The sequence below is a fragment of the Mesoplodon mirus genome (genome assembly GCF_964341445.2).
Source record: "Mesoplodon mirus genome assembly, chromosome: 14".
Classification (NCBI taxonomy): Eukaryota; Metazoa; Chordata; class Mammalia; order Artiodactyla; family Ziphiidae; genus Mesoplodon; species Mesoplodon mirus.
The window spans coordinates 23,874,192-23,894,543 of NC_138990.1; the positions used below are offsets into that span (position 1 = coordinate 23,874,192).

Here is a 20,352-nt window from a genome sequence, read left to right on the forward strand (position 1 = left end):
ATTTGAGGTGTATGGTATTACAGTGAACTTACATGCTGCTTCCAAATGCAAGAGGAAGGTAAAAATTGCATGTCAAGATATGGAATTTCTAGTATGTATCACTTATTGTTTTCCCTTTGCTGGAATCAAATTTGTATTTCCTAGGAAATAACTGTCCATTTGTGCCTCTAGTCTTTAAGGATATTTATAGCTGTTTTCAGATAATGTCCTCTGTATATCTCCTAAAATTATTAATGTTTTCAGGCTTCCCCTGATAATTTACCAAACAGAAGTTTACATTGCAATATTATGTAATGTGAAAAAACTAATTTTAAAGCTAAAATTGTTTTAACAAAAGTAATATATGTTCATGTTTTAGAAATAGTACTAACAACTAAATAACTTATAATTCTAAATAGCTTATGGAAATTATCTCTGTATTTCTGAATAATATGCTTATACTGCTTTTCCTTGATTTATCCCTTGGTGAGACACTTAGCTATTAACTTCCTGTTACAACAGATGAAAATTTAGCTGTCTTTCACAATGACTCCTACTTTCCAACTGGTCAAACAGATCAAATAATCGTTTACATTTTTTTCTGGACACCTGCCTCCTAAAGCCTTCTGTCCTGTGCTAATTTGGTCTGGTTGTTCTCCAGGTTTGCTGTGGTTTTCCTGGAGTCGGTCTTTTGCCATGATTCAGTGAATTATACTGCTTTCATATGTTGGCCCCCACCCCGTTTGCTGGGTCATAGGTCATTCACTTTCTTGGTTAACCTCATTTTGGTAGAGCATGTCCTTCTCCAGCTTCCTAAGAACAGATGCATAGGAGGAAAATTTTTGTGTCATTTTGTGTTTAAAAGTGGCTTTATTCTACTCTCATGTTTGAATAATAGCTATAACTTGGTATAGAACTCTAAATATTTTCTACATCTGCTTTGTTTTTGTATTTTTGAACAAAAGAGTTTTTCTTTATTATTTCACAAAAGAAGTTCAGAGGCAGTTCTGGAGTGATAGTTGACTAAGGTTTGTTTAGGATTTTATCTCAGTTTTAATGTTAAAGATTAACTTTATCTGGGGCTTCCCTGGTGGCGCAGTGGTTGAGAGTCCGCCTGCTGATGCAGGGGACACGGGTTCGTGCCCCGGTCTGGGAAGATCCCACGTGCCGTGGAGCGGCTGGGCCCATGAGCCACGGCCGCTGGGCCTGTGCGTCCGGAGCCTGTGCTCTGCAACGGGAGAGGCCATGGCAGTGAGAGGCCCATGTACCACAAAAAAAAAGTTAACTTTATCTAAATTCACAGTGAAATGGGCCTGTGATTTTCCTGTCTGTAGGGTCCTTGCATAATGTTATCAAGTTATGCCAGTTGTGTAGAATAACTTGAGAATTCTTCTTGCTTTTTTGTTTTCTCTGAAAAAATTCATATGTAATTGGGATAATCTGTTCTTTGAAAGCCTGATAGAACTCACCTATAAAACTATCTATTCCTCCTGTTTTCTTTGGTGGACAATTTTAAACCACTAGTTTGATTTTTAAGTAGTAATAGTATTGATGATGCTTTTTAATTTTTTTTCTTGAGTTACATTTTTCTAGGAATTTTTATCCATACCATTTTACTTTTCAGTATGATTGGCAGATTAATAATTAATCATAATCTTCTTCTTAACTGTATAATCTGTAATTTATATATAGATAGGTTCCCCTTTTATTCATAATATTGTTTGTGACTTCTCTCTTCTCTTGATCAGTCTATTTTGTTAGATGTTTTTTTTTTTTCAAAGAACTGACTCTTGGCTGTTCTATTTTCCACTTCATTAACTTCCTTTCTGGCTTCATTTTTGCAGGAGGTAAACTTTCTCTGGGGGAGGGGGGACACTGGTGATTTCTTGCCCATTATTCTAAGCACTCCTGATTGAGATTGTCAGTCAGTCCAATTTTTGAACCTGACTCTCCAGTTCCTGAGCATTTAGTTTTCTAATTAGTGTTTGCCAGCTTGTCATGTGTTTCCCTGCACAAGCCCTTAGGTTATAGCTTTCTTCTTTCTAATTCACGTCTTCCATGTCCTCCACTTTCAGTTTTCCAAAGATATATTGAAATTTCTCATACCCTTACGTCTTTTCTCCTTTTTACTTTGCTCTTATGTATATAGCTTTTTAAATATTCTTACTTTAGCATGGTTTGGAAAAGGTGAGGAGGTAATTATGCATGAAGTCAATCCACCATTTTTAACCTCAGGCAAACAAATCATCCTGTTCCAAAACAGGCATTGACCATACGTCTGGATGCTATTCTTTTGGAAAAAGCAGAGACTGAACAACGGTGTGTTTCTTTGAAGAAGGAAAATATTAAAATGAAGCAAGAGGTTGAGGTAAAGCAACATTTTAATTTTTTTTGCTTTTTATTATATAGTATAGTTATGCATTTTAGAGCCACGACCTTAAAAAGCATCTGATCTGATTTTAACTGTAATATTTACAGACAAGGAAACAGATTGATATTTAAAAAGAAAAATAACTGAAATCACCCAACTACATAGAGATAGAGCTAACATTTACTTGTTCCATTGTTTAATCTTCATTTTAGTTGTAATACCATTCTTTAATAAAAATGGGAAAAATACGTATTTTATGAAAAATTACCTATTTAAATAAGTTGATTGTCACACATACTCAATGTTATCTAAAAGAAAGAGAGAGGGAGGGAGAGAGAGAGAGAAAGAAAGAAAGAGAAAGAAAGGAAAGAAAGAGAGAAAAAAGAAAGGAAGGAAGGAAAAGAAAAGAAAAAAGAAAGAAAAGAAAGTTGTGTGTTCAGTTCTGAGATATTCAACTGTCTTTTGGGTCTGTGCTAATTTTCTCCCAAAAGCTGTATTACTCTATTCAGGAGATATTCATTAAAGCCTATGACTTAATACAACTTACATAATTTATTACCATTTAAAGGAAAATTAAATTCAGAGATTTCCTAGCTTTTAGTTATTGCTTTGAGTAACCTATTTAGTACTGCTTAAGGTAGTTAGAGCTTCTAAGCAGAATTCTTGGAATCTCAGTATCATATTTCTTTATGTACATTTCTGCTCATTTCTTCTTTTATGAGCCTATGTCTAATATTTTTCCTGAGGGCAGGGGTTGGTTTTGTCTTAAATAATTTTGTGTGCTTACTTTTATAGGATTCTGCAACTAAGTTGGAAGAGGTGCACGAGGAGTTTGAACAATCACAAAGAAACTATGTGAAAGAAATGGAAAATTTGAAAAATGAATTAATGGCAGTACATTCCAAATACAGTAACGATAAAGCTGGTTGGCAAAAGGAACTGGAAGAAGCAGCAAAAAAACAATTAGAGCTTTCAGAACAAATCAAATTTCAGAGTGATTCTGAAGATAATGCTAAAAAACTACAGGAAGAGATTCAAAAAATTAAGCCAACCTTTGAGGAGCAGATTTTATGTCTGCAAAAGCAGTTAGAAGTTGCCACAAATGAAAAGGAGCGAGAAATTACTCATCTCCAAGGAGTCATTGAGGCTAATTCTCAGCAGTACCAAAAAGAAATTAATAGTTTGCGAGAAGAACTTTTACAGTTGAAATCTACACACCAAGAAGAGGTGAAAGAATTGAAGTGCCAAATTGAAGCATCTGCTAAAGAACACGAAGCAGAAGTAAATCATTTAAACCAGCTAAAGGAGAACTTAGTCAGCCAGTGTGAGCCAAGTGAGAAGAACCTTCAGGAGAAATATGAATGTGAATTAGAAAACGCAAACCAGGAAAATCAAATGTGTTCTTTGCTCTTACAGGAAGATACTCTTGTAGAACAAGCAGTAAATGAAAAAGTCAAACACTTAGAAGATACCCTAAAAGAACTGAAGTCTCAACATAGCATCTTAAAAGACGAGTTAACTTACATGAATAATCTTAAATTAAAACTTGAAATTGATGCCCAGCATACAAAGGATGAGTTTTTTCACGAACGGGAAGATTTAGAGTTTAAAATTAATGAATTATTACTAGCTAAAGAAGAACAGGGGTGTGTAATTGAAAAACTAAAATCTGAGCTAGAAGATTCAAATAAACAATTTTGCTGTACCATAGAACAACATAACAAAGAAGTACAGAGTCTTAAGGAACAACATCAAAAAGAAATATCAGAACTAAATGAGGCATTATTGTCAGGTTCAGAAAAAGAAAAATTAACATTGATGTTTGAAATACAGGGTCTTAAGGAACAATGTGAAAACCTACAAAAAGAAAAGCAAGAAGCAGTTTTAAATTATGAGAGTTTACGAGAGATTATGGAAATTTTACAAACAGAGTTGGGGGAATCTGCTGGAAAAATAAGTCAAGAGTTTGAATCAATGAAGCAACAGCAAGCATCTGATGTTAATGAACTTCAGCAGAAGCTCAGAACTGCATTTAATGAAAAAGATGCTCTTCTTGAAACCGTGAATCGTCTCCAGAGAGAAAATGAAAAGTTATTAACACAGCAACAAATTGTACCAGAACTTGAAAATACCATAAAGAACCTTCAAGAAAAGAATGAAGTATATTTAGTTAGTCTCAGTCAGAGAGATACCATGTTACAAGAATTTGAAGCAAAGATAAGTTCTCTTACTGAGGAAAAAGATGATCTCATAAGTAAAATTAAAAGTTCTCATGAAGAGGTGGAGACTGTCTATCACAGACGTGAACGGGGAGAAGGGATTATTGTAGGACCCAGGGAGAAAGTGGAGCAGACTACCCAGTACAACAGTGAGCTAGAACAGAAGGTAAATGAATTAACAGCACAACTAGAAGAAACCTTAAAAGAAAAGGATCAAAGTGACGAAAAACTGGAAAAGCTTATGGCTCAGTTGAAAACTCTCTCTGAAGACCAGGAAGCAGTGTCGTCTGAAGTGAAGTCTCTTCATGAAGAAAATAGTAGACTGAGTTCAGAAAAGAACCAGTTGAGCAGGGATTTGGAAGCTCTCCTGTCTCAAAAAGAAGGAGATTTTATGCTGAAGGAGCAGATTTCTGAATTAGAAAAGAAACTTCAGTTAACAGTTGAAGAAAAAGATAATTTAAATAAACTGTTGGGAAATGAGCAAGTTCAGAAATTATTTGTCAGAGCTCAGTTGTGTGGTTTTCTTGAACAAATGGAGTCAAAAGTTTCAGAAGAAAGTGAAGAACAAGATGTTGTAAGTGTCCTACAAGCTGTAGGTGAATCCTTAGCTAAAATAAATGAAGAAAAGCACAACTTGGTCTTCCAGTATGGTAAAAGGGTAGCAGAGTTAGAAAAAGAGATTAAGTTCCTCCAAGAAGAGAATGTGATTGAATGTGAGAAACTTAGGTCTTTACTAAGAGACCATGAGGTAGAGAAAGCTCTCTTAAGGAAAGAGTTAGAAGAAACCCTCTTGGAAAAAGAGGCCCTGCAGTCTGATCTTCTAGAAATGAAGAATGCTAATGAACAAACAAGGCTTGAAAATCAGAATCTCCTAATTCAAATTGAAGAATTATCTCAAAAATTATGTAGCAAAAATGAAAACCATAATGAAAAAGAAAAATATTTTATAAAGGAGCTTGAAAACCTAAGGCCATTACTAGAACAAAAAGAATCAGAATTGCAAGATGTGAGAGCAGAGTTGATATCATTAAAGGTACTATTAATTTACATTTTATTGATTTTAAAATACTTAGTGCTAGTCATAGACTCTAGAAAATATATATATTATTGCACTTTGAAGTCAGAAGTAAATTTTTAGCATTTAAGATCACATGCATATTTCTGAAAGTACATTAAACATTTTCACATCACACTTTATCACATTGATCACTTTTTGGTTTTAGATCATTTTAGAATTTTGTTTTTATATAAGATTAGATGATTAGGGGGTTAAATGTTAAAATTGTATAATTAGTTACCAGCAAAGCTACAAGTAAACATGGAAAAATTTGAATTTCATCCTTGCGTGATACGCATATTAACTTAAAGAGCACTGTTGAGCAAAAATGTAGGCTAAAGTGGTATTAATTTTAGCCAAAAATTTAGGGTTTTTCCCCAAGTCATGACAGGATAAACTATAATCATCATTTAATCTTTTCCTCATTGCATTATATATTCGACATCTGTTGGGTGGTTCGTCTTGGTCTTGGATATTGCTGTTTTTTATAGTAAAAAACATGACCTATACTATGTTTATAGTAAAAAGCATCAGTCTACATGCAAGATAAGGTCAGAATTCCCTGGTCTATCAAGGGAAGAAAAAGACTGTTCACCAAATTGCTTTTTGTATGAATTCTCTTTGATAATGATTTTTTTCATGCTTAACATGACGGCCAGTACATCATGGGGAATGCAGTGATTGTCTTTGTTTTTCCTATAAAATCTAGGATTCCTTAGAGAAATCACCTTCTGTAGAAAGTGATCAACCTTCAGTAAAAGAGTTTGAAGAAAAAATAGGTAACTATGGTTTTGCATATGTTGTCACAGTTAATTACACAGATTCTTCTTAGTGTTAGAATAGATTGGGAAGTATTGTCACCAATTAATGAGTTGTTGAAAACATGAGTAGCTCTCTCTTGCTGATGCTGCCACTCTTGCCCCGCTGCCATCTGTTCGCCTTCCCTTTCAAAACTCTCACTTTCTATTGTTTAATCCAAAGGAATGATGTGATTCCATTTATAAATGGTTCCATGATTGGTTTTGGATTTTTCATGCATTTAGCAACCTTATTTGAATGCCCAATTACCTAGGCACTGGTAATAGGAAGGGGGTTAAGATACACACCACGCAGATTATGTCTTCAAAGAACTCACTGCAAGAAGGGGCTGTTACTGCAGTACTTCGGGGTGTGGACGAGGTACGCTGGTGACAGTACAGGAAGACATGATGAACTGCTCGTTTTGAGTTAGGAAAAACATCACAGAATCGGCTGTACTTGTGTGTTGAAGAATGAGAAATTTGACACGAGAAGAAAGGTACTGCAGCAGGAGGGAACAGCAGGTGCTTGTACATTAACATCCATGACGTTCAGGAGCCTCCTAGGAAATTCTGGAGAGGCAGGAGTCTGAGCTTGAAAGGGCTGGTGTGTTGTGCAGAAGGGCTAGGACTTCCCCATACCCATTTATTCCTCAGAGTAGCATTAGGAGGTAGCTCTTTTACTCCCATTTTAAGATGGAGAAACAAAAAAGTGTGTGATGTACCCATAATTCCTCAGTTTAATGCCCAGTGGGATTGGTGGGGGAGAGGGGACGGGGTGGTTGAAAGAATTTGGAATGACCCACAGTTTTCTGTAATGGATGACTGGGGGAGGTCGGGTTAGGGGAGAACATGAGTTCAGTTTTAGACAAATGAAACTTAATCACCACCCCAACTGGAGATGTCAAGTAGACTACTAACTGAGCAAATCTGGAGTTATGGGGAGAGGGTTAGACCAGATAAAACTCCATGCTTAACACACTGGGCATTAAAAGCCATGAGGTTGAGATCCCAAGGAAGTGAGCGTAGGAGAAAAGACGAGCACCAGAGACAGTTTTCTGTCAAAAGTCAGAAAGATAGAAACAACCAAGGAGAATGAGAAGGAATAGCCGGTGAGGTAGAGCCCAGAGCATAAGATGTCTTTGAAGCTAAGACAGGTGAAGTACAGGTGGAGGAAGTGCTTGAGGAGGGAAGAAGGGTCACACTAGCACTCAGAGCTAACCTGAGCTAAGCAGCATCCAGCTCACTGGCGACTTGATAACACTTGCCATGATGTACTGAAGCCAGAGCCTGGTTGAAGTAGGTTCAAGGGGAAAATGGGGGAAGAGAAATGTGAGGGCATGTATAGACCACGCCTAGAAGGAGTTTTGCTATAAAAGAAGACATGGGACTGTGTCCAGAGGGGAGGTGTGCTCCTTTTCCTTTCTTTGTGTGAAGTTTCACCTGTCCTGTCATGACCCCATGACCCTCCCCTCTAGCTGCTTCCACTCTTTGTTCCTGACCTTAATCTCTTGGTGATATTTTTCTTATTGCATGTCTGCAAACTGGAAAAAATCTGTTAGAGAGGGGGATTTGCTGCACAAGAGGGGAGAATTGCTACACCGATGCCTGAGTAGGTGAGAATGTGCGGGATGACGTGCAGAAGTGGAACACTTGGCCTGTGCTGCGTGCACACACAGGGCGCCTGTCGCAGCCAGAGGAGGGCAGCATAGGTGCACACAGGTGCTGTGAACACTGGATGAAGAAGCAGGGGCAGAAATTCAGATCACAGCTGAAGTTAAGCAGAGATACCAAGCAGCAGGATCTGGAACACTGGCGTTTAAGCCGGGGAGATGGCTAGAGAGGCTACGGGAGAGACCCAGGTTGGACATGTAAGCAGATTGCGAGTTCAGTTGCGAAAATCAGACCCACCAACCAAGAGGCATGTGCCTATGGATCATAAATGTTTAAGTGCGTCTGATATCTCCTCTACTTGATCCTGATCTGCACATCACCACCTAAAAGCCTAGCATACTTGGCGTTTCCAGGAAATTTTCTACTGTTAAAGGAGTCCTGACCACCTCTCCAGTTTATAGACACTTATGAAACGGCTAAAAACAGTAGGCTGGGACTTCCCTGGCGGTCCAGTGGTTAAGACTCTGCACTTCCACTGCAGGTGGCACGGGTCTGTCCCTGGTCAGGGAGCTAAGATCCCATATGCCACGTGGCATGGCCCAAAAAAAAAAGGCTGTTTTGGAAGATTGAAGAAAATGCAAATTCTTTACATTGTTTGCCTCATTTAGAAAATAAGTAACTAAGCTTTTACTTTAAAAAATAGATATTAATATTTTGCTTTTACTTTATTACTTTTAATCTCGAATTGCAGATTTTGTGTTCCAGATTAAAGATCCATTTCTAGGGCTAAAGTAAGTAAATAATGGGTGTATTTTTGCTCTTTTCCTTTGAGTCTATAGATAATTGTTTCATTGTATGTTTTTAGCATATCTGGAAGAAGAATGCAAAGACAAAGAGGAGAAAATAGAGAAGTTAAAGCTAGTTGCTTTGAAGGCAAAGAAAGAACTAGGTTCTAGCAGAAAAGAGGTAAGGTGACTTAAAAAGGCGACGTTTAAGGAACTTACATGTTAGAAAATCAAGTTTATCTCTACATAAAAAACTATTGTATATTTAAAATAGGCCCAGACGCTACGGGAAGAACTTGAATCTGTTCGTTCAGAAAGGGATCAGGTGTCTACTTCCATGAGAGAGCTCATTCAAGGAGCAGAAGGCTATAAGGTAAAAATAGTTATTTTAATAACAAGTTATATTTGTAACTTCTAAGTTAAGGAATGCACTAGAAATGTAAAACTCTTGTCCATAACATAATCACCTTGTATTTTTTAGTAAATCTTTTTTTCTATTTTTTTATGTAATGTATCATCCTAGTATCAGATTTTAAGTGACTAAGCTTTAAATATGCCTTTAAGCTATTGTTTTTTAAAACTAAATTTCTGTTTTGGGATTTCCTAATAAAATCAGTAACAAAAAAGATGGCTATTGTTACTGTTATTATTTAATAGTCTTCTGGCCAGGTGAATAAATGTGAAAGTTAGACATGTCTAACACGAAAGTGAAAACATTATTTGAAGGCAGTATTGCTTGTCTACCTAAATAACATGAGAATCTATTATAAAAAAATATAAGAATTAAAAGTAAGAGAGTACCATTATATTTCTTTATGCATTCAAATATTTATACAGCCAGGCTAAGAACTGATTACTGGGGAGACAGTGGTCAACCAAGTAGATGGAGTTCCTGTCTGCTTGGGACTTAACTTCCAGTGGCAGACAAAAATCCAAGAAAATACTGTGTGGAAAAGTAAAGGCGGGTTGGGGAGGAGAGTGGCCAGTAGTCAAGTGGGCTTTGATGGAAAGAAGAAAATACCAAAGTAGTCCAAAAAAATGAAATTTCAGGAAGAACTTTAATGAGACTAAGTGAAAAGAGAAAATTGACATCTTGCTCTACCAGACACTAAAATTTATTATAAAACTGCATAATATGATACAGTTCTGATGCAAAAATAAGGCAGATTAATTGAACAGAAGACAGAGACTTCTGGGGACTTCCCTGGCAGTCCAGTGGTTAAGACTTCGCCTTCCAGTGCAGGGGGTGTGGGTTCGATCCCTGGTCGGGGAGCGAAGATCCCACATGCCTTGGGGCCAAAAAACCAAAACAGAAGCAATATTGTAACAGATTCAGTAAAGACTTTAAAAATGGTTCACATCAAAATATCTTTAAAAAAAAAAAACAGAGAGACTTCTTTATAAAAACAAGCACTTACAGGCCCCAGGCACTCTTCTAAGTGCTTTACATGTCTTATCACACCTGATATGTATGTGATAAGTATGTTATTAACGTTGCTGATTCACCAGTAAGGAATCAGAGGCACGGAGGTCACAGAGCAAGTAACTAGTAGAGCTGGGGTTGGATTCAAGCAGTCTGGTTCCAGATCTGTTCTTTTACCAACTAAACTATGCAACCCCAGTAAGATTTGAAAACAGAGAAGCCAATACAGAAGGAATCAGAAAACTACTTCAGGAAAATTTGGTTAGATTTTTACTTCATGCCACACACCAAAATGAATTCTGCAGTTTTGTCAAAAATGAAAGTGATTTTTTTAAAACCTAGAATAAAATACTTGATCATTCGAGCTCTGGATACAAAATACTTTTCTCAACTTAAAAGCAGTTAAAGAAGTTACAAGGGAAAAGAAAATTGAACTAGATAAAATACAAAATTGACATATGAAAATATGACAAGGGGTTAGTATCCTTAATATATAAAGATATAAGTCCATTTTTTAAAAAACACTTCTTTGAAATTCAGATACGGGGTTGTCTTTTATGAGCCATTAGGAGCTCGCTTCTTTACGTTTTCAAAACCCATATGATTTATTATCTCCTGCAAAGGTAGACCAGGTATACCAATTTATTTGTTTAAAATATGTATTTCAAAGGACTGGGAAAAAAGGAATAGAACATCCAAGAACTGTGGAACAGCTGCACAAAATATAGCATATGCATAATGAATGCCCTAGGAGAAGAGAAAGAGCAACAGAAGTATTTGACACAATAGTGACTGAGAATTTACCCAAACTAAGGTCAGACACCAAGTTACAGATCCAGTAAGCTCAGAGGACACCACATGGTACATACCAAAACAGTTACACCAAGGCAAGTCATTTTAAACTACAGAAAATCAAAGATAAAGTCCTGAAAGAAGCCATAGGGGAAAAAAATATCTGATTTATAGAAGAGCAAATATACGAATTACATCCTTCTCAGAAACCATACAAAAAAGAAGCATGTGGAATGAGTTAAAGTGTTGAGAGAAAAAACCCACCAACCTAGAATTCTGTGCCCTGTAAAATTATCCTTCAAAAGTGAAGGAGCAATAGAGTTTCTCAGATAAAAATTGAGGGACTTTGTTGCTAGTAAACATGCCTTTCAAGAAATGTTAAAGGTTCTTCAGAGAGAAGGAAAATAATATAGGTCAGACCCAGAAGAGACAACACAATATTTTTTGTTTTTTGTTTTTGGCCATGCCTCGCATGTGGCATCTTAGTTCCCGACCAGGGATCAAACCCAGGCACCCTGCAGTGGAAACGTGGAGTCTTAACCACTGGACCGCTAAGGAAGTCCCCAACACAATATTGAAGAAGAACAGAAGAACAAAGCAGGAGGATTAACCTACCCGACTTCAAGACTTCTATAAAGCTACAGCAGTCAAGACAGTGTAGGATGATACTGGTAAAAGAATAAAGAAACAGAACAGTGGAACAGAATAAAGCCTAGAAGCAGACCACAAATATAGGCAACTCATTTTTGACAATGGAGCAAAGATAATCTTCAACAAATGGTGCTGGAACAACTGGACATCCACGTGCAAAAAAAATGAATCTGTCCACAGACATTACACCTTCACCAAAATTAACTCAAAGTGGATCACAGACATAAGTGTAAAACACCAAACTATAAAACTCCTAGAAGATAACATAGGAAAAACATAGGTCATCGACACCCTCGATGACCTTGGGGAAGACTCCAAAGGCACAATCCATGAAGGAACTGATAAGCGGTACTTCTTTGAAGGCCACTTTCAAGGAAAATTCAGAACCATTTTGTTAGTTATTTTGTACAAGGATTCATTTTATGCAGGAGAGCAGTCAGTAGTCCAGGAACAAGGCAAAAACAGGATTTATAAGAAGCGGGGAGAGGAAACACAAACTACAGGCAATCTGGAAGCAGTGACTCTCGTATATTTTGGAGGATAACCCCACAGGCTGGTGTATAGCACAAAGGTCAGTCCCAGGATTCTGTCCTTGATTAGGGGCCAACTAGGAATATCAAAGAAAAATATTCAGTTGGTTTTAGAGTCTTCAGAAATTGATGAACGTTTTGCATCAAAGGGTGAGACTGTATAAAATGTCTTCTTGTGTTCTTCGATTAGCACCTCTGCCTCACCTCAGGCCAGGCCTGAAACAATTCCCTCAGCAGAATTCTTTAGGTGGAGTTAACGGGACCAGGTTAAACTTTTTCTCCTCCCTCCTTAAATGTATACATTTCAGAAGTTTATTTTGGATGACTAGGATATATAACTGGGAGATGCTATATTGTATACATTTTAAATCCTCTTCCCTTTAATAGATTTCCCCACCCATACTAAAAGTCGTCTGGATTATGCTAATTGTATTATATAACGCCATTGAGTATTCTATCAAATGTTGAACCTAGGTAAATATTTCAGGCTTCCGGAATGAACTCATAAATCTTGTATTAAGATGGCTCAGTAATACAGTCTGGCTGGTTGAATGTATGATAATACCCTAAAGTTAAATCCTTTTGTCTTTTGTTGAAGAATCTTGTATTGGAATATGATAAGCAGTCAGAGCAGTTGGACCTGGAGAAAGAACGGGCTAATAATTTTGAGCACCAAGTAGAAGACCTTACAAGACAATTAAGGAATCTGGCTTTTCAGGTAACTTTAAATTGAGCAAATGCATACATGGAAATTGTAATAAGTATATTTCAATTCTAATATTTTTTGCACAAAAAATTAAAATTAATACATAGTCAGAAACTTTATTTTCTTCTTCCCACTGTTGGGAGAAGAATATGACAGAAAACTAGCCACCATCCCATCTTACTTATTGCTGTAATCTCAGTTCTTCTGGGTTTTTTGTTTTTGTTTTCATTTTCACCTTTTCCTCTGTTAGTGCTCCTGGTCTCTTGTAATGTTTGCCAAATTAATATCAACAGTGATAGTGTTTTAAACTTACTCTTGATTTTACGTTTTCATTCTGTGGAATCGATTTTGAAATCTTCTTTATGCTATGCCAATATTCTCATTAATGTTGCATTTTATTCTTCCTCTCCTGTGTGTATTTTCTGCATGTTTACAGTAATGAATCATTTGTCATTCTAGTGTGAAAAATTAAACTCAGATAATGAAGACCTCCTGGCCCGTATTGAGACACTGCAGTCTAACACCCGGTTATTAGAAGTGCAGATTTTGGAAGTCCACAAAGCCAAGGCCATGGCAGACAAAGAGTTGGAAGCTGAAAAACTTCAGAAAGAGCAGAAAATAAAGGTAAAAACAGTTCTGTGGGATTAATTCATTTATACAGTGATATTTTTTTCAAAGTATTTAAGTGAATGAAAGACTTGCTAATGAGTAGCATTTGTTAATATAGCAAAGTTTATTAAATCCTTAATGTGTGCCAACTATGAATTTGAGAATCCAAGTTACAATTTTTGGGTGTATTTTTTTTAAAGTATGGAACTTTCTGTACTTTATATGTCAGATTTATTTTATAGCTCCTTACAAATACTTTTTTTTAATGCTGGTTGGCTTAGAGGTGGCGATGTTTTTATTTTTAATTTTAGGAGCATGCCAGTTCTGTAAACGAACTTGAAGAGCTTCAGCTACAACTGCAAAAGGAAAAGAAACAGCTTCAGAAAACCATGCAAGAATTAGAGCTGGTTAGAAAGGTAAAATGAAACACCAGACTCAAAACCGATACCAGTATTCACATTCTTAAACTATTCTGTAAACATAGAAAAGAAATATTTGAAAAACAAGGTTACTTGTGGTGCTGAAATACTGCTTTATAGATTATTTGCCTCCAAATACTGAAAATTTAACTTAGTTCTCTGAGTGCCTGTCTCTCCAGAAGAATCCAGGCTCACAAATTATTAGACTTCAGTTTGCTATTTTATTTTTCATACCTGATTGTTGTATGACAAATGAAGATTTAATTAATGTCAAAAGCTGAAGTTTGTATTATGCTTAGAGCTTTGGCTAATTTTTCTCTACTTTTTCAAAGATGAGGGCAAAAATAAAGGTACTATAAGAGTTGCTTAAATATGAATATATATAAATAAGAGCCCCACAAGAGCAGATAGACCGATTGTAGTTAATGAAAACTATAATGAAATACAATGACACTGAAAAGTCAAATTATTACAAAAATACTTTATGAAATTACAAACTAGAATGTATCCAACTTGAAGTTTCTGCATTAATGTATAAACTTTCTCTATAGAACCAGTGTGTTCCTGTGGCATCCTTTTAGAAATTCTGGAACAAAATTAACTCATCTAGTGTTATGTGGATCTTTTATTATAATATGTGCAGGATGCCCAACAAACCACATTGATGAACATGGAAATTGCTGATTACGAACGTTTGATGAAAGAATTAAACCAAAAGTTAGCTAATAAGAACAGCAAGATAGAAGATTTGGAACAAGAAATAAAAATCCAAAAACAGAAACAAGAAACCCTGCAGGAAGAAATGAGTGAGTAAAATAGAACCCACTTTAGCTCATGGTCACTGCCCCCAGCAGAAGTAGGGGTCGGTGGTGGTGGGGGATGCTAGTTGTTGGTTTCACTAGCCCTTGGCGGCCAGGTCATCCACACAGCAGGGACCCTGCCCGAGGACCAGAGAGGGGGCTGTGAAACCACTTCCTGTACCCTTGTGTGCAGTCCAGGTGGGTGCTTAATGTATTCATTCCCGTAAACGTTTCTCAGGTGGTCCTGGGCCACCATTTGCTGATTGTCAGCAGAGGGGGATAATGCAGTAGCGGCGAAATCTTTCTTTTTCAGGTGATTATATTCCATTTTATCTGTTAAATAATTTCTAATGTAAGCATCTAGAGCTCTAAGTATCCCTTTAGGCACTCCTTCAGCTACAGCTAACAAATTGATACGTTGTATTTTTATTTTAATTCAGCTGAAAATACTTTTTAATTTCCTTTGAATCTTTTTCTTGGCCCATGGGTTTTTTGTTTTGTTTTTGGCTGCATTGGGTCTTCGTTGCTGCATGCAGGCTTCCTCTAGTTGCTGCGAGTGGGGGCTACTCTTCGTTGCGATGCGTGGGCTTCTCATTGCGGTGGCTTTTTTTGTGGAGCACGGGCTCTAGGTGCGTGGGCTCAGTAGTTGTGGCACGCAGGCTCAGTAGTTGTGGCACGCAGGCTCCGTAGTTGTGGCTCGCAGGCTTAGTTGCTCCACGGCATGTGGGATCTTCCTGCACCAGGGCTCGAACACGTGTCTCCTGCATCGGCAGGCGGATTCTTAACCACTGCGCCACCAGGGAAGTCCTGGCCCATGGGTTTTTTAATTCCTAAGTAGTTAAAGGAATTTTCAGATATCTTTCTGTGAATGGTTTCTGTAAATCCTCACTATGCACATAACCATGTCTTCCAGCTGCGTTCTTGTGCAAACTGGGTAGCAGGGCTCCAGGTCACACACGTTGCAAACATTTGGTTTTGCGAGTTAGTCAACTAGCTGAAAAAGAGTCTTGAACCTGGGAAAAACTAAAAAGAGCTGCTTATTCAAGAAGCCACCCACTGTCACTGGTGAATAAGTACAGGAATGAGAGGTTCAGGCAGCAGGTGCGAAGAGCTCAGAGGGAGGAACTTCTTCAGACAAGCGATTGAAAGTTGGGGCTTGCGCTGGGCCTTGAGATTTGAAGAGAAGAAGCAGGTTGGGAAAGGGTGGTCCTTTCTGCAGCATAGTTACGAGCAGAAGTGAAAAGAAATAACATAATTTTGGAAGTCTTAACTACTTGGAGGAAAAGGCTTGCCCTGTTAGGGAGAAGTGAAATGTAATTAGGAAGCTCTTCTTTATCCAGTTCGGAAAGGCCCTGAATACCAGAATGTACTTGGGCCCTTTTGAAGGACAGCGGGACAGATGAGTGAGCACAGTGTCGAGTCTTGGAAATGCTGCCAAAGCCTCGGGTAGCACAGTCTCCGGAAGGCTGAGCTGGGGAGCCGGGGACCCCCCGGGGAGGAGGGTGAGGACACATCAGGACAGTGTCCATGCAAAACCCTCAGCCAGCTTACTCTGCCTGGGGCGTGAGGAACACACATCTCCTTAATCCCAGGCCCTCCAGCATCAGGTCCCCGTGTACCTTCGCAGCCTAACCTTCGTTACTCCCTCGATGCAGAGGCCCTTCCTTCTTCCTGAAGCATGACTCATGTTTTTCCACGACTGTGTCTGCTGCTGTGCCCTCACCCTCCCACCCCTTGTGCTCACCTTCTGGAATCCTTACTAATCTTAAATGTTTGCTGTTCCAGGAAGTCTTCCTTGTCCCAAGCAGATATAACCTGGATATAACCTTGAGCCAACGTGGGTCCGCATGGCCTTTTGCATTTCTGTTTTAATAGTTATATTTTGCATTACATTATCACACTATTCCAGGCGGTATCCCCTAATTTCCTTCTTGTGTTCTCGGAGCTCATATTCCTGGAGCACTTAAAGGCTTTGTATGTAATTTGTGCCTTGTACAATCTTTTCAGGACTGGGTAAATAGTTGCCAGGAAATAACTGATGATAACATATCACAAAGGCAAGTTAAGGTATTTTCTTACAGGACACCTGCTCTTGTTTACTGAGTGATACAGTCATTGCATGTGGATTTAACTTCATGGAGTTAGTCATTGCTGGTGGGGTCTTCTAGCAGCGGTCACATGGCCACGTTCGGGGCCTAGACTCAACATCAGGCACACTTGTTCTGTAAAGGACCAGGTCGTAAATCTCGGCCCCAAGGTCTCTGTCGGACGTTCTTTATTTGCTTCACAATGGCTGTGGCCAGGTTGGCCTGCTGGTGTGGTTGGTACTGTGATCTGGACAGTGGATCCACTAATTCCCATTTGATGCTTGTTTCTTCTTTACCTCTGTTAGCATAAACGTTTTTTGTTTTAATCATGTTTCAGTCTGTTCCTTAATGAACTATCTTTGTCCTACAAAACAATTAGTATCACAAACACAGATCAGGTCTGTGCCTCTAAGGTGATTGGAAACACACAGCACCTCTTTTGAGGTATTTCTTACAAGTAAAGTCTTTATGTTTTAGATAGTAAGTATATGCCTTTATTTTAGAGATACGTGCTAAAATACATACAGACAAATGGATTTCAAGCGTGGGGGGCCCAGGGGGCACAGGAGTAAGTGAGAGTGTGGGTCTGGGGTTGCAGACGTTTGCTGTAAAGGGCCAGAAAACAGGCATTTTCAGCTTTGCGGGCCCTGTGGTCTCTTGCTGCACTAAAGCAGCCGTAAACAGTATGTAAACAAACTGTTCACAGAAACAGGCAGCAGCAGTGGCCTGTGGGCCTGACGCCTGATCTGGGTGGAATGAGATTGGCCATGTGTTGGTGATCGTTAAAGGCGGTGATGGGTCCAGTGGGGTTTAGTGTGTTATTGTCACTGGTGTCATATATGTTTGCAATGGTCCGTAATAAAAATCTAAGGCAAGTTCCTTTCAGAGATAGGCTAATACAAAGAAAAGACTTGTCATTTGTTCACTTAAATTCACTCATAAAACTGTTGCTCCTGAAACGATCTCTCCCACTAGCTTCGCTGCAGGCTTCAGTACAACAGTATGAGGAAAAAAACACCCAAATCAAGCAGTTGCTTGTGAAAACCAAAAAAGAACTGGCAGATTCAAAGCAAGCGGTATGTGGATTTCTCAGTTTCATATTTCAGTCCTTGTTCACAGAGTATTTATGAATAACTTCACTATTTAATTTAACCGAGTTTCTTGTTCTGTAGGAAACTGATCACTTAATACTTCAAGCGTCTTTAAAGGGCGAGCTGGAGGCAAGCCAGCAGCAAGTAGAAGTGTATAAAGTAAGATTCTTTTTACTCTTTAAGATTTTAAAAATTTGCATGTGGAAGTAAGGTACCACTTGGGGGTTTTTCTAAATATATATGTATATATTAAACACATGTGTGCACACACACACACATTTTTCCCCCTAAATATTCTTCATCAACATTTTGAGGAAGGAGAAGCAGTGAGCCAAGTGTGGCTTATAACTGGGTTTACCACTGAGCATAAGCTTGGTTCTTTTCATGTATTTGAAAACCCATAATACATTTAGAATATGGCAGCAGAAAATAAACAGGGCCCCAAACCTACATCTGAACTTTCTAAATGATAGTACAGTCACAGGAATCTGTTTATAAAAAGGTTTTATATATTCATGTTACATTACATCTATTACATTTATTTTTTGTTTATATTTTTTTATATCCATTATGTTTATATATAATATCTTTAGGTACTTAATTAAACATTGAACTGTAACGTGTGGTCTGGAATTTTCTTCATGATTGATTATTTGATTGATTTTGATTCAAGGAAAACCAAGTTAATTTATTGTGAAAATGTTCTACTCATATTGGCTCCAGTCTTTCAATAATCATAAGTTAAAAATCTTACTATTTAATTACGTCCCTTAAATATAGTCCTCTCTCAAAACCCAAGTTGGTGTGTTTTTTTTTTGTTGTTTTTTGTTTTTTTTTTGCGGTATGCAGGCCTCTCACTGCTGAGGCCTCTCACTGCTGTGGCCTCTCCCGCTGTGGAGCACAGGCTCCGGATGCGCAGGCTCAGTGGCCATGGCTCACGGGCCCAGCCGCTCCGCGGCATGTGGGATCTTCCCGGACCGGGGCACGAACCCGTGTCCCCTGCATCGGCAGGCGGACTCTCAACCACTGTGCCACCAGGGAAGCCCCCCAAGTTGGTGTTTAACGAAAGTCGGTTTAACCAGCGAAGATCTGATTCACCAGAGCCTGACCGAAAGCCTCTGCCCCCAGATTCAGCTGGCGGAAATGACGTCGGAGAAGCACAAAGCTCACCAGCACCTGAAGGCGTCCGCGGACCAGCAGCAGCGCACGCTGGGCGCCTACCAGCAGAGGGTGGCGGCCCTGCAGGAGGAGTGCCGCGCAGCCAGGGTGCGTCCTCCCCAGGGCGGGTGGCTCCCACCCGGCTTGGCCCCATCAACCCCAACCCCAGCCCATCCCTGACTCTCACTTGCATAACTTCTTTTTGCTGAAGGGAAAGACATGGGTACATACTCTTTCCATTTTAACCTTGTTTTACAGTTTCTGTGTGGAAGAAAGGTATTTTTTTCTTTTTTTTAGTTTTTTCATTAGGAAGGTTACAGTTCTCTCTGAGGGCTAAGTGATTATAAAATCATATTCTGTTAGAACAGCCACTTTCTTTCTTCAACGTACAGAACAGACCCCTGCAGTGGTTTTGTTACAGGTGCAGCTCTAAGCCACCTTGGCAAAGGGGCCTTGGAAGGTCACAGGTCACTTCAAGAAAGTCCAAGACCTAGAATTTAACTTTTCCCACTCTGTTTTGAAAAGTGAAGTTCAAGTAGCTTAATTTCTTTGAATTAATTTTTCTTATATTTATCATAAGTGAAAATTGTTCTGAAGTTCCAAAGGCAAATAGTGCTATTATAAAATTTATGGGCAGTAAATTAATCTACACGGGATGAAAACAGGTAGATGTGTACCTCTTGTCGGACAAAATTATGTCATTCAAAGGCTTTAAAAAGGTGTAAGGCCAACAGAAGTACACTTTTTAGGGAAAGATAACTGGGGGCTAAAAAGTATCAGCCATTTTGCTTATTTTTAAAGAAAGGTTTTCATCTTAATTCATTAGTCTCTGAGAGGAAATAGGAGGATCACACAACCTAGAAAATGCAGTAAATTTCTCTCTCTCTGAACTGTTACAGGCAGAACAAGCTGCTGTCAACTCTGAATTTGAGAGCTACAAAGTCCGAGTTCACAACGTTCTAAAACAACAGAAAAATAAGTCTGTGTCTCAGACTGAGACCAACGGAGCCAAACAAGAAAGGTAAAGTCTGAGCTACAGGGAACCCCCCACGGGGGTGGGAGATCCTGCTCTGATCGCTTTTGACCGTGGAGGTTTACATGTAGTCACCAGTGAGGACAGAGCCGGCTTCACCGCACTGTTCACGCGGAGAGACGTGTGTAGGAGCCGTGGAGCCAGGCGGCGTCCGGACACCCGGGCCACACAGTCCAACCCTGTCCGTCAGTTCCGGTCACAGTGTAAGGACAGACGTCACCGTTACGTCAG

At 38.7% G+C, this 20,352-nt stretch overlaps 1 protein-coding gene across 1 annotated transcript in view; it reads left to right on the forward strand.

The window, feature by feature from the left end:
• Positions 1-20,352, forward strand: part of GCC2 (GRIP and coiled-coil domain containing 2) — a 36,129-nt gene that overhangs the window by 4,635 nt on the left and 11,142 nt on the right. The window contains exons 5-17 of the mRNA XM_082641870.1: positions 2,243-2,347; positions 3,146-5,602; positions 6,336-6,405; positions 8,903-9,003; positions 9,097-9,195; positions 12,817-12,936; positions 13,384-13,548; positions 13,845-13,949; positions 14,596-14,758; positions 17,815-17,915; positions 18,012-18,089; positions 19,059-19,196; positions 19,988-20,109. Of these exons, the coding sequence (XP_082497996.1) occupies positions 2,243-2,347; positions 3,146-5,602; positions 6,336-6,405; positions 8,903-9,003; positions 9,097-9,195; positions 12,817-12,936; positions 13,384-13,548; positions 13,845-13,949; positions 14,596-14,758; positions 17,815-17,915; positions 18,012-18,089; positions 19,059-19,196; positions 19,988-20,109 (3,824 nt within the window). The remainder of the gene's footprint in view (positions 1-2,242; positions 2,348-3,145; positions 5,603-6,335; positions 6,406-8,902; positions 9,004-9,096; positions 9,196-12,816; positions 12,937-13,383; positions 13,549-13,844; positions 13,950-14,595; positions 14,759-17,814; positions 17,916-18,011; positions 18,090-19,058; positions 19,197-19,987; positions 20,110-20,352) is intronic.